General features: G+C 49.4%; 1 protein-coding gene across 4 annotated transcripts in view; it reads left to right on the top strand.

The window, feature by feature from the left end:
• Positions 1-266: 266 nt before the first annotated feature.
• HM13 (histocompatibility minor 13) overlaps positions 267-13389 on the top strand; it is a 37405-nt gene continuing 24282 nt past the window's right edge. For 3 of the 4 annotated variants that reach the window (XR_004421829.1, XM_033095158.1, XM_033095159.1), the window contains exons 1-2: positions 284-587; positions 8759-8857. Coding sequence is in view for 3 of the 4 variants with exons in the window: in XM_033095158.1 (XP_032951049.1) it covers positions 405-587; positions 8759-8857 (282 nt within the window). In the remaining variant the exon portion in view is untranslated. Of the gene's footprint in view, positions 588-8758; positions 8858-13389 lie in introns of all 4 variants that reach the window. The other variant, XM_033095160.1, reaches the window with a different exon arrangement.

Here is a 13389-nt window from a genome sequence, read left to right as displayed (position 1 = left end):
AGTAAAGATTAAATATTGGATGAAAGCATGCACGCGTAAACAAATTCCTAGTTACTAGGATGAGGCTCTGTGGGACAGCCTGGGATTGAGGAGTTCGGCTGGGACTGGGGAACGGGATCCTCAGGTTTCCCTCCGGATGGATGTCCACCTCAGTGGTCCAGGGTTCCTTTCCGCACCTCTAGCAAGTTGCTTAGCAACCGGACGCCCGGCCCTCCGCCACCGTTAGAGGGCGCGCGGGCGGGGAGACGTGAACGCGCACGCGTGCGCGGCACGGGCCGGTGAGGGAGGCGCGTCACTTCCTGTTTCTTTAGGGGAACGTGGCTTTCCCTGCAGCGGCCGTCATCCCATCTGCGTCTCGGCTGCAGCGGCCGGAACTGGAGTCGGAACCCGAGGGCAGCCTCGCCATGGACTCGGCCCTCAAAGACCCGCATAACGGCAGCGCCGAGGCAGGCAGCCCGGCCAACGGCACGACGCGGCCGCCTTCCACGCCCGAGGGCATCGCGCTGGCCTACGGCAGCCTCCTGCTCATGGCGCTGCTGCCCATCTTCTTCGGCGCCCTGCGCTCGGTGCGCTGCACCCGCGGCAAGGTAGGGTCAGTGGCAAAACCCCGCGCTTTCCTTCTCTCACCCGGGACACGGCTGACACGGACCCGCCTCCCCTAGACGGTACAGACTTTCCCTCCTTTCCCTGACGCTGACCCTCCCCAGCCTTGATCACCACCGCTTCTCCACCCCAGGCCCACATCCCGGGGCTGGCCTTAGGTGCCCCGGGATCTGGGCACCGACCCGCAAACCGGGTACCGACACCTTCCTCGAATAGGACCTGGTTTCTACCCCCACTCGCACCTTGGCACATCCCCCTCTCTGTACATCATACTGAGGACAGTCAGCCCACCCCCACATTGCGATTCGGGCACTAATTGTTCCGAGCTTACTGGACCCACCCAGTCCAGCTGCACCCTTTTCTCTGGCTGCCCATCCCATCTAGGACAGTCATCACCCGTCCCGGGCTCTGGGTTAACCCCATCCTGTACCTCATGGGGCACTGGTCCTGAGAACTACCGAATGGTACAGTCTCGTGTCACCCCTCCCTTAGGAGCCCTGCCCCACACCATCCCATGGCAGATTGTAGCATCCAGGCCCATCCCTAGACTCTGACATCTGTCTAACTGGAATCTGTGCTCTGGAGTCTGCTCTCCCAGAACCCCCAGATCAGTTCCTTGCCCCTGCTTCAAAAAGATTAACGGAAGAACATAGCCCCAGTTCAGCCCCCAGTTTTTTGCATCACTTTCTGGAACCAATTCCCCTCAGCCAGCCCCCTCAGAACCTAGCACCTTGGTGCCTCCCTTTTTAACCAGGCATGGACCCCTCATTTTGCTGGTTTCCTCTCCCTGACAACCAGCCAACCTTCTCCTACCTGTCCTAGCCTGACCCCAGGCCCTGTTCCCACCCCAGACCTTGCCCCTGCCTCAAAGTAGCCTTTCTCCTTATACCCCCCAAGACGGTCCCTCCACCAAATTGGGCCCACCTGCTGACTGAGCTGCTGTTGGCCTCCCTGCTGAAACTGGGCCAGACCCCATCCCTGGCCTTCCTCAATGTCTGGCCCATTGGGTATCGAAGAGAACCCTAGCACCTTCCACCTCCCTATTTCCTCCCCCCGCCCTTCTTCCCTGTATTAAGCCCTCTCTAGCCCATTATACCAATGGCTTCTCACTTCCTGGTACCCAATCCCTTCCTCCTGATCTGCAGCTCCCCGCTGCTCCTCCCTAACCCAAACCTGAAGTTGAACCTAAGCGGAAGCTCTTACCCAGAGGGCAGGCCCACAAAGCAGCTGCCACTTTTGAAACTGCTCAAGCCTGGGTTTTGAAACATTGCCACCTTCCTTCCCCAAGATCAGAGTCAACTGTTGACTCAGGTCAGACGCAGAGGGGAGCAGTCAGGAAGGGCTTAGGTGGCCCCCTTTGCCTTCCTGCTTTGCCTGTTTTTAAACATAGTTCAGGTGGCCTTCAACCTCCCTACCTTACCTTTCAGGCAGACACTTGGTACAGGGAGAATATCTGAAGTAGACCAGGACAAAGGAGGTGACAGGCACCATGTGTAAGCTGGGCAGTTTGATCTGAGGAGCTTCCAAAACTGTTTGAGTAATTATCGGCACCTTTGGCATATGAATCACTAATCTCTGAGAAAACACCTTCCAGGCAACAAAATTTTCTGAACCGCCACTGTTCTCTAGGGTGTGGGGATGCTGCAGAGATGAGTGGGTCAGAGCCCTGTCAGCAGGGAGTTTCAGTGTCTGGATGAAGGAGAAGTAACTCCCTCCTAATTCAGCTGATTGGAATACAGGTAATGCTCGGGATTTAGAGAGAAAAGCTGAGCATCCCTGGGCAGGGCAGGGTGGCTTTGTGGCCAAGGTGGGCTTGAGCCTTGCTGTAGAAGACATTCTAGGCAGAGGTGCAAGGCAGTTCAGGAGTTAGTGTGGCTGGGGCAGAGGGTCTGGATGGAAGAGAACTTTAGCTCCCCCGTAGCCTCTAAATAACTCCCTGTAGCATCTCCTGGGGGGCAGCAGGGGTTGGAAGACTTCATGAAATTGCAAAGAGCCTGATCCTTATGCTCCTACCACTAGGATATTCTAAAGCTTGCAAAGGCTTCATTCACCCTCTTTGATTCTTCCAGCAACCAAGTGTGGCAGGCAGAGCCCGTTTTATTATCCCCATTGTACAGAGAAAGAAACTGAGGGTCAAAGAAATTACTTCTGAAGCTCACTCTGCCAATTAGGGATAGAACCAGGTGTCACTAGTCCTAGTCCAGGGCACTCACCTTGATACACAGGTTCCTCTAAAGACCCACACAAGTGGCATTTTGGCCTAGGAAAAAGACAAGACAAATGACTTCCTTCTACCCTGAGTCATGCTTTCCTGGTCATTTGGCAATGAAAGAGAAAAGTCAGTGGGGGTCCCAGGAGTTTTGATTTCCCACCAAAGCCAGCTGAGAGAGAGCATGTGAGGACAGAATTCTCCATGGGGCCAACTTATCCATAACAGGCAGGGGAAATTGTGAACCGATAGGGAGAAGAAGGTGGCGCATCCAGGAGTGTGTTGGGAGAAATAGCCATGGGAGGAGCAATCTTAGAGGGTGCTCAGCGCTGTCCGAGACCTGTGTTCCCAGAAGGGAGCAAATCCCAGCCCCAGCGATAGCTGCACATCAGATTGAAGAGTCCCTCAGTCAAGTGGACTGGGCTTCTGCTCTGTGCCAGGCCCTGAGCTGGGTACCAGGAGTGCCAGGACAAAGAAGGCCAAGCCCTGCTTTCACATAGCTCGGTCACCAAGGAGAAACAGATGTGTGAGTCTCTGACTCAACTGAATGCTGCTGGGCCCCCTAGAGGAGGCAGCTGTTGTCTTTGTATAGAGGAGTGAGAGTTCAGCAGGCAGAACGGACGAGGGAGGCCTGGGACCACAAGGTGTGTTCTGGGAGGCGCTGAGTGGTATGACCAGAGCCCTGTACACGGGCTTGGACAGGCGACAAGATGCTCGTGGAGGGGCTTTCTGAGGTACAGAGTCCTGAAGGCAACAGTAACAGTTAATCTTCCTAGTTTCAAAATTGCTACACACTTGCACTTGTTAAAAAAAATTCAAGCAATGCAGCAGTATTTTAAAGGAAAAGCGTCCTCAGTACCACTCCTTGGCAATAACGCAGTTAGCTGTTCAGTGAGTAACCTCCCAGAACTTCTGCTGTGTGTATACGAACATTGTGTGTGTGCCTGTATGTATACCCATATGTAAAATTTATTTTTATGTAAATAGAATTTTATAGCACATGATGCTCTACAACTTGATTTTTTTTTTTCCTGTTAACAGTGTCTTGGTCATTTTCCCATGTCAGTACCTGTGGGTCCACCTATTGTTCTATGGCAGGGAGGGTGGGTTTCACATGCCCAAGGTATAGAATTCCAGAGGAACAAGGGTGCACAGTGACTCTTCCAACCCTACTGCCCAGGTTCCCTCCGCAGTGGCAGCCCTGCTACCTGTTTCTTGGATAACCAGCCAAGAGATTCTGTGCCTTTACAGATAAACATATGCTTTTCCCCAGTTTTGCTATATAACTATTATATTTTGTTGTATACGCGTATACACTCTTTTTTGCACCTTGCTTTTTTTCACCACACATATGTTGGAGGTAAATATGTCAGCACCTGTGGATTGGTTGTGTTTTTTATCAGCCGTATGACGTCCCCCCTGGACCACACAGTGTATTGAGAGCCCTGGTCCTCAAAGTGGGATCCCTGGCCCAACGAATCAGTCTCACCAGGTGCTGGTGAGAAGCGCACATTCTGAGAGAAACTCCAGGTGGGCCCAGCAGTCTGTTTTCACATGCCCTCCTGGCGACTGATGTACGCTCACGTGTGAGAACCTCTCACTTAGAGTCCCCCGCTGGTCATTTAGGTTGTGTCAGGCTTTTGCTGTTGCTGAAATTAAGCTCCCTGTACATTTGTTATTTCACACTTGTCTGTGTATTTGTAGAGTAGCTTCCTTGAAGTTGATTTTCTGGGTCAAAGGCTATGTGAGTGTTTTAACTTTACCAAGTTATCCACCATAGAGGTTGTGTCAGTTTGCGCTCCCACCAGCAGTGACCTCGATTCCCGTGTAATGGCCGCTTAGTAGTCCACCTTCCGGAGGTTTTTGAGCAGGTATGTGTTACAATCAGGTCTAGGCTTCAGAAAGCGCTCCTGGCCGAGCAGTGGTAGGCAGGAGGAAGAAGACTGCAGTGGGAGGTGGGGGGGGGGCAAAGGATTGGGGTGCAGGGTTCAGAAAATGCTTAGGAAGCAGAATTGGGGCGAGGTGAATGAGTGAAAGTGTGGTAAGGAGAGGGGACCCTGGCGTCCCCTGCTGGAGTGACAGTAACAGAATGGTCCCTGAATTCCAGAGCGTTTCTAGGGCATGGCCTCGAAGCAGCACTCCCAGAGCTCGATGGGAGCCCAAGCCTCGAAGCCGGGCATCTGTCTTCCTTCACTGCTTTTGCTTCCGCCCTGATAACTGAACGTCTAGATATCACTGGAAGCTAAATTTATTTCTGCTATTTGTGTCAGTTCCCCCCCCCCCCCAAACTCTCTAATTATGTTGTGTGTTTCAGGAGCTACTGCATTTGCATAGGAGCGTCTGGTTTAAAAAAAATCCAAACTGAATTAGTAGAGAATCCTAACAACATTTAGTGTTTTTGTAACTACGAAGATTAACTGTTCTGTTGCCATCAGGAGTCTGTTCCTCAGAAAGGTCTCAGGCTCCCCTAGTATCTTGCCACAACTTTCCAGCAGAAACTTCCAGATGGGAAAGGTAGAGAGCATCTAGGGAGTAATAGCCAAGAGTTTGGGCCTCACCAGATGGCTTCAGTGTGAATCCTGGCTCTACTACTGCCAGCTGTGTGACCTTACAGCACGTTACTTCACCTCGCTGAGCCTCAGTTTCCTCATCTATAAAACGGAGCTGTTAAAAGTACCTGCTTTGTAGGGTTTTTGTGAGGATGAAATCATGTAAAGCACCTAGAACAGTACTCGGCCCCTAGAAAGCTCTCAGTAAATGTTATCCTTATTACCGTTAATATTCAGTCAGATTTCAAGTCTCCCATTCTGACTCAACATTACAGCATGGGATATTTATAACAATCATCCACGGAGGAGACCTGATTCCTCTGAATGGTGGAGCAGCTGTCCACCCTTGCTTTGTCATCAAATAACATTAAGCCCCTTCCTGCCCAGGTTACTGGGCTGAAGTGAAAGGCATACGTGGAAATGAGCCCTAGCACTGGTTTGTGGGTGAAGCCAGAGTCCCGTGTATACTTTCACACTTTAAGGTCTTGCTTAAGTGGCATCTGCTTGAGCCACCTCTGACACTCCCCTGCTTCCCTGCAGAAGTGGTGTCCTGTCTGTTTTCTCGTGATTCCCTTCTTCATAATAATACAAATCGTTGCTACAGCTTGAGAGACATGCTCAAGGCACAGCACTAAGTACTTGGAGTGCAAAAACCATAGACTCCTGACACGCATGACAGCTGAGGAAATTGAGGCTCTGAGAGAAAATAAGTCCCAAGGTCCTACAGTTGGAAAGAAGCAGAGCTGGGTGGCAGACTGGCCTTGCTGACATCAGAGCCCTTTCAGCCATTTGGCACTCGAGCTGTGTATTGCACCAGTACACATGTCTTATTTTGTCTCGTGTCACACTGTATTGCGATATTCTATTTACATGTCAAGGTCTTGGCCTACCTGTCTGTGAGCTCTTTGAGGTCGGGAGCTAGTGTGCATGTGCACGTGCACACATGCGCCCGCTCTCCCACTGCTGCTACCCAGGAAACATTGAATTTGCCGAGATACCCAGAGGGGGTGAGAAACTTACCCAAGCCCCTCAGCACACTGCTGCCAAAAGCAGAAACCAATGGCTGGGAGAGAAGAGGGAAGGAAAATAACCCTGCCTCGCAGTGTCAGTGTTGCTCACCCACCTCATGGCCACCTCCCAGCAGAGCTGCCGGAGGGTGACTCACAGAGCTGGCTCTGGGAGCTCCAGAGGGGAGTGTCTACCTGCCAGCCCTGTGGCCGGGCCACCTCCGCTCTGCATATGTGGGGCTTGGTGAAGGGCCTCCTGATAGTCGCAGCTCCTCATATTGTCACAGCACTGCAGTTTGTTGGGCTCTTTCACAACTCATCTCCTTTGGTTTAAGCCTCTTGGCCGTTTGAGAGGTAAGTAAAGCTAGAGGTGGTCATCTGTTTGACAGATGAGTAAATGATTTGTCTTGGTCACCCTGTAAGCCCATAAAAGAGTAATGGAATACCTTGGCTATACTTTCTATGCATCATTTTGTGCATGTATGAATTATATCTGTAGGAAAAACTCCCAGAAGTGGTATTGCTTAGTCAAAGGGTGTGTGCATTTGTGACCTGGACAGATACTGCCACCGTGCTGCCTACAGCAATGCCGATAACCCTGCTGTCAGCAGTGGGGCTCGTCCGCACCTGTTTCCCCTCAGCCTCTCGAACTCAGTATGTTATCAAACATGGATTTTTGTCATTCTGACGAAAAATGGAATCTCAGTGTACTGTAATTTGAGCTTCTCTTATTAAGGATGAGAAGGAACATTTTCCCTGTGGTTATGAGCCATTTGTCGTTCCTGTTCTGTGAATCTTTGTATCTTGGGTATGTGCAAGTTACGATTTGACGCACCTACCAAGTTGCCCTCCCCTAAAGGCTGGACCAGGTTGTACACAAACCGATGGCGTTTAAACATCCCAGTACCCCACCTCTCCATCTCCTAGAGATCGTTTCATGGGCTCGCTGCTCTATGCCCTATCTCCTTCCCTTTCTGCAGCCTTCCCTGCCGGGGTGCAAGGGCATCCCTGTGCCAAAATCTACCTCTCCAATTGTCACCCCAATAAACTTTAAAAAAAAAAAAAAAAAAACTACCTCTCCAGGCAGCTTCACCTCCAGCATGTTCTTTCCTGTTGGTTTTTAAGAGGCAGCTGTGAGCCAAAATGTTAATGAGACACTGCAGCTGACCATGATGGCTTCTCCCAGGGATGCTGGTGCCTTGTTCGCAGGACGGACAGGATGGTGGAGTCTCAGGCGCTGCGATGAGCCTATGGCTCTTGTGGAAAGAACTTCCCTTTGGCAGGAGCAGAAGTCTCATCTGATATTGCTACGACTTTCAGTAGCTGTAATATAAAACAGAATTAGACACATAAAGGGCAGTGAGAATTGCAGTTGGGACGTGGGCTTGTCCCAGTGGGGAAATCGGGCAAAGCTTCACTGCAGTGACGATTGCTGGGTTCTTGAGGACTGAGGATTTTGCCTAGCCAGGGGCACGGAGAGCATCATGGTCCTGAAGCTTTTCACTTCGTGTTTTTAATATAAATTCAGATCAGACTTACACTACTCGTGATGTGTTTTCATTAGAAAGTCTTTTGGTGTGAAGTCTATGAAGCTGTTTAATTCCTGTGTTACACTGTTATTCCATTTCCAATTTTTTCCATTTTTATAATACTGAAATTATTTTGATTGCATTCCATTCTTTTTCATGTAAATATTTATCCTCTGTCAGCTCTTTACCCAGATCACACTCTTGCCAACTATAGCATCTGCCATTGTAAATTTAATTGTGGCTTTCACTCTTACCAGATTCAATTTTCCCAAATTTCTTAAGTTTAAGTGTTGTCAAGATTTGCTTTTCTTTGTGGTTCGTGTCTTTCCATATGTGGGTTCAGCCATTGTCAGTTTTGTTTGTCATTTAGTTCCACTCAATATTCATTACCTGCTGGATAAAAGATGAATCATATTTTCCTATTAGCTATTCCATAAGAAAATTGGAAATAGTTCTCATGAATTATAGAACTCTGTGGTCACCAGTTCCCCGAGTTTGTTCTGTCATTTATTACATACTGTGTGCCTGCCTCTGCCATAGCTCTTCTCCCCAGATATGCCACCTGTGCACAGGGTCCCCCCTGGACTGTCCCGATTGGGGTCCAGATCTCCTCAATGGCAAAATAGCGGGAGCAGAGCATCTTGCCCCAGGGTGGTTGGGCAGCACCCATGGCAGAGGGAACAACATTAACAAAGCCTCAAGTCGGCAAAATATGGGAACCCCGAGGCACCTAAATGAACCCGGGCAGAGAGGGGGAAGGCAGTGAATGGGCTATTCGGGCACCAAATTCTCACCAGTGTCCAGCCCTTAGAGGCCAGAACCACACCCCTGCTCAGTCGGCACCTTTCTTCTCGCCTCCAGAACGCTTCGGACATGCCCGAGACCATCACCAGCCGGGACGCCGCCCGGTTCCCCATCATCGCCAGCTGCACGCTCTTAGGGCTCTACCTCTTTTTCAAAGTAAGTCCTTTGCCACCTGTCATGTCATTTGGTTCCAGTAACTTTATTTTGTTTCCATTTTTCCCATCACAGGAGACATGCATGTTCATTTATGGAAAATAAAGAGCAGGGAAAAAAATCAGAATAATTCACCCTAGACCCACTACCCAAGGACAACCACTATTGGGGTCTGGAACTCTGTCCCACCAGTCTTGACTTCATGGAGCTTTTCTCCATGGAGCTTTTTGTTTTGTTTTCATAATACCCATTTGGTTTCATTGTACTGTTTATGTTGGGATGGGTCTAGCTATTGTCTCAGACATACCTCCGCCATACTAATTGCTTTTTTTTTTTAATTTATCGAGGTTTATTTTCCCAATAAAAGTTACGCAGGCTCAGTGTTGAAAAGCTGGAAAACACAGAAAAGTAAAAAGGAAAAACAGCTGTCATCCAAAACCCCACCGCCAGAGGCAGTCACAGCTTCCCCTGGGAGGCGCGTCCTTCCACCGTTTCTTCCCGTGCATGGTCTTGCCGTAGCTGTGACCACATGCTGCGTTCAGTTTTGTAGCTGCTTTTTTCACTCCACATTAATAACATCGTAAGCTTTTTCTCATGTTGCTGCAAACTCTCCTTAAACTTTTTAAAATACATAACATGTACTATTTTCTAATTATAAAGGTAATATAGGCCGAAAACTTAAAGGGACGGGAAATATCGAGAGGGACAAATGCACAGAGCTAATCCCTACGAACATTTTGGCATATCTCCTTTCAGGCTTCTAATAAGCATATTTTTAACATAATTATTATTATAATAATAGTGTTGTGGGGTTTTTTTAATAGTACATCACAAGTGCTTTTTTCCTGGTCATTGAAAATTCTTCAAGGACAACCTTTAATTTACTTTTTAAAAATACCACGTACGTGGTAAAATTTTTTCAATCTAAGAGAAGGTACAAATGAGCCGTAATCCTCTCCCCAATATAGTTTCTTGTGAATCTTTCTTCTATGCATAGATCTACATCTATCTTAAATTTTAAAAATAAATACATGTCCCAAACATAACGATTCTTACCATGGAGATATTTTTGTTTCAACCCAGTCAAATCTACCTCATTCTTTTTTAACAGCTGCTCGTGGTTCTGCTTTACAGATGTGCCCTGAGGGGTATTTAGTGCTGGGGCATCAGAGCAGTGCTGTCGGGAATGTCTTCGTGCACATATCTTGGCATGGGCACATATTTTCAAGTATATCTGCAGTGGGATTTCCAGGTCAAATAGCATCTCCACTTGTAATCTGGACAGATAGTGCCACGTCCCTCCAAAGAGACTACCAGTTTGCATCCCCTCTAACTAACAGTCACGAGCGTGCCGGCTTCCCTATACTCTCACCTGCATTGCATAGCATCCAGATTCGTTATTTTCACCAGCCTGCAAGTGAGTCAAAAACGTAATTGCTAACGCCTGTAGTTGTTTCCTGTTTCATTGCTCCCTCCTTGGATCAGAACTACTCTTTTTAATGGTTTTCAGGATATCCTCTCAAGCAGATACACCACAACTGACGTACCACGTCCCCCACTTTAAACAGAAAACAGTCATTCTGATTTTTACTTTTATAAATTAAGAGTACACCAAATAACATTAGGTATTCACTGATTTTTTTTTTTTTCTGGACCTTGGGTGAAGAGTAGAACTTATCAGATGCTTTTGAGTCGTGGCACACCATCATCAGTCCACGTCAGGCCCCCTCCCTGTATTCCCCCCTCTGCCCCGGATGCCCAACTCCATTTCCTACCGCCATTTCCCTCTCTGCCAGAGGCACCTGCTCTAATGATTTGATTTATGTGTCTCCTTGTAAAATCTATGGTGTTGGTGTATCTGTGGGTATTGAGAGTCTAGTTTCCATAAATAGAATTGTGCGCTACATCTCCCTCTATTTCCTTTTCCTTTCCCCTGTACTTTTGAAGTCTTTCTGTCATTCTCTGTGCATCTAGCCCACCGCCTCTGACTTGGCTTTTAGCAGATGTTTCTCAAGTTTCTGCTGTGCTGAGTGCCAGGAACACACACCCAGACCTTTGCCTCAAGCCCCTCTAACACTTCTAGCATTTAGGATTTTTCCTTTGGCTAGATTCCGCAGAAAGGAATTTCTGGCCGCAGAGGGTACGCACATTTTTACTGAAGGCACTGGATGCCTGTTGCTCAACTTGTCGTCCTCTCCTGGCAGGTAAGCACATCCTGCCTTTTGCCAGAGGGCACAGCATACCCCTTTCCCATGTTGACATTTCTGAAGGCAGTTGCCTGGACAACACAGCCACCAGATTCCTCCCAAACTCCAGACTGACAATTGGTTAGTTGGTTTGCTTAACAGAGACTGTCACTCAGCCCCTTTCCTCCTCTCCTTCTGAAGGGGAGCACTGGAATATTTAACATTTCTCAAAATCATAAAATTTACTTTATCCTACCGCATCTAAAACTGATTGCTTTAAGGCAGCTTTTAAAAGTTAAACTTTCTAGCAGCCAGGGCACAAAGAAAGTGAGACTTGGCACACAATTCCTAGCCCACACAGTCAAGCCAGCCAGAAGCTGAAAGGTGCAGCCAGAGAGAAATGTTTCCTGAGTGCCCACATTGAAAGAACACTATGTGAGCAGTGCACCACATGATCTTAAGGAAAACAATCTGAAGGAAACATGATCTTAAGGAAAGACCTGTGTTCACAGCATTCGCATTAGAGACCACTGATTTGCTCATCCATTCACTCATTCTATTGACATTTATTGAGTGCCTGCTATGCACCAGGTCCTCTGCTGGATGTTGGGGACACCAGAGTGAGAAAAACCCGTCCTCAAGGAACTTCCTGTTAAGTAGTAGAGACAGACACTCATTAAAGAATCACATAGGTGAATGTGAAGTTAGAGCCCTAGGAAGTGCTATGAATGTCTGTAGCGCCAGGAAAGCAGAGAATCAGCCTGGAGTAAACCCCTGCTCCTCCCGAGGCCCCCCATCTTAGACAGCAGCACCTCCATCCACCTCGCTACACAGCGAAAAACCCCGGGAGTCATCCTGCTCCCTGTTCCCTCTCAGCCCTCATCGCCCCTGCGTCTCCTGCTCCAGGACCGATGTGGGACCTGATCACTGGTCATCACATCCCTTCCTCCTTTGGATTGTGCAGTGTCCTCCTCACTGGCCTCTGCCGCCACTTTTACCCGATAGAATGTGTCTTCCCCCTGGCAGCAGAGGGATCCTCGCAGGCCATCACGTCTCAGCCCTGCCCTCCAAATCCCTTCTTTTCACCCAAATGAATCTACAGCCTTTTCACAGTGCTGCAGCATCTGTCTCCCGCCCCTTCCCAGCCTCGTCTCCTGACACTCCCTCAGCTCCAGGCTCAGGCCCTCACTAGTCCCTGCACATATAAGCATGTGCCTACCTCAGGGCCCTTGCACTCACCCTTCCCTCTGCCTCAAATGTTCTTCCCCCAAATATCCTCACAGCTGCTCCGTTCATTGAGGATCCTACTCCTAAATGAAGTGAAGGTCACCCTGTTGGGGGCTTTCCCTGGCCACCTGTCTAATCAGCAGCTCTTCCCGCTTTTCTATCCATCTCCTTGTGCTGCTTTGCTTTTCTTCTTGGCTCCCATCACCACCTAACAATATATTGCATATTCATATCTTCGGAGATTCTTTCTCCCTCATTGCCACATGCCCTCAATGAGGGCAGGAACTTACCTGCCTTATTCCTTGCTGTGTCCCTAATGGTTGGCACGACGTCCTACATGTCGTAGGCAGTCAGTAAACGAGCTGAATTAACGACGGCGTAATCATGTCAAGGAAAGCTGCTCTGAGCTGAGAGCAGAAAAAGGATGAGTCGGGTTGGCCTATGTGAAGAGAGGAGAGCATCCAGGCAGCAGAAGGCATGAGCACAGACTGCCCCGGTGGGAATGTGACACCGACAGGACTGCAGAGAGGCCAGTGTGGCCGCAGCCTGTAGCCGAGAAGTGGTGTGGCGGGAGCCATGGCTGAGGAGGTCGCAGCGGCCGTCTTGAGGGCCCGAGAGGCCACAGTGAGGATATGGGCCTCAAGCCGTGAGAACAGGGAAGCTGCTGAGAGGCATTAAGCAGGGGAGCGACATGATCAGACGGGCCCTTCTGAAGAGGGCCCTGTGTCCCCGTGGCCCACACAGCAGCACATGGCCTCCCAGTCAGAGACCGTGCACAGTGACAGTTCAGGTGATGCAGCGAACACAGAGCCACATGGCAGAGGCTTCCCAAAGTCCAGAGTTAACACGTGATGGTCGCTTAGGAGCACTGTGAGACAGAATGTTCCTTGGTTTCACCATAAGACCAAGAAGCAGCTGTCAGGGCCGGCGGTCAGAACTTGCCGCCATCACCATGGGAGGAATTGTCCAGAAGAGCATTGAGTGGGGCGCAGATGACTTGTAACCAGCGTGCCTGGGACCTCGGTGGGCTGTGGGGGGCTCCGTAGAGCAGAGAGGAGGAAACTTGAAAGAGAGTGTGTTCTGAGGTGCAAACGGTGCTCTTAGGACTCTGAACTTCAGACT

Source organism: Rhinolophus ferrumequinum, chromosome 23 (assembly GCF_004115265.2).
Source record: "Rhinolophus ferrumequinum isolate MPI-CBG mRhiFer1 chromosome 23, mRhiFer1_v1.p, whole genome shotgun sequence".
Lineage (NCBI taxonomy): Eukaryota > Metazoa > Chordata > Mammalia > Chiroptera > Rhinolophidae > Rhinolophus > Rhinolophus ferrumequinum.
This window is presented reverse-complemented; position numbering and strand designations above follow the sequence as displayed.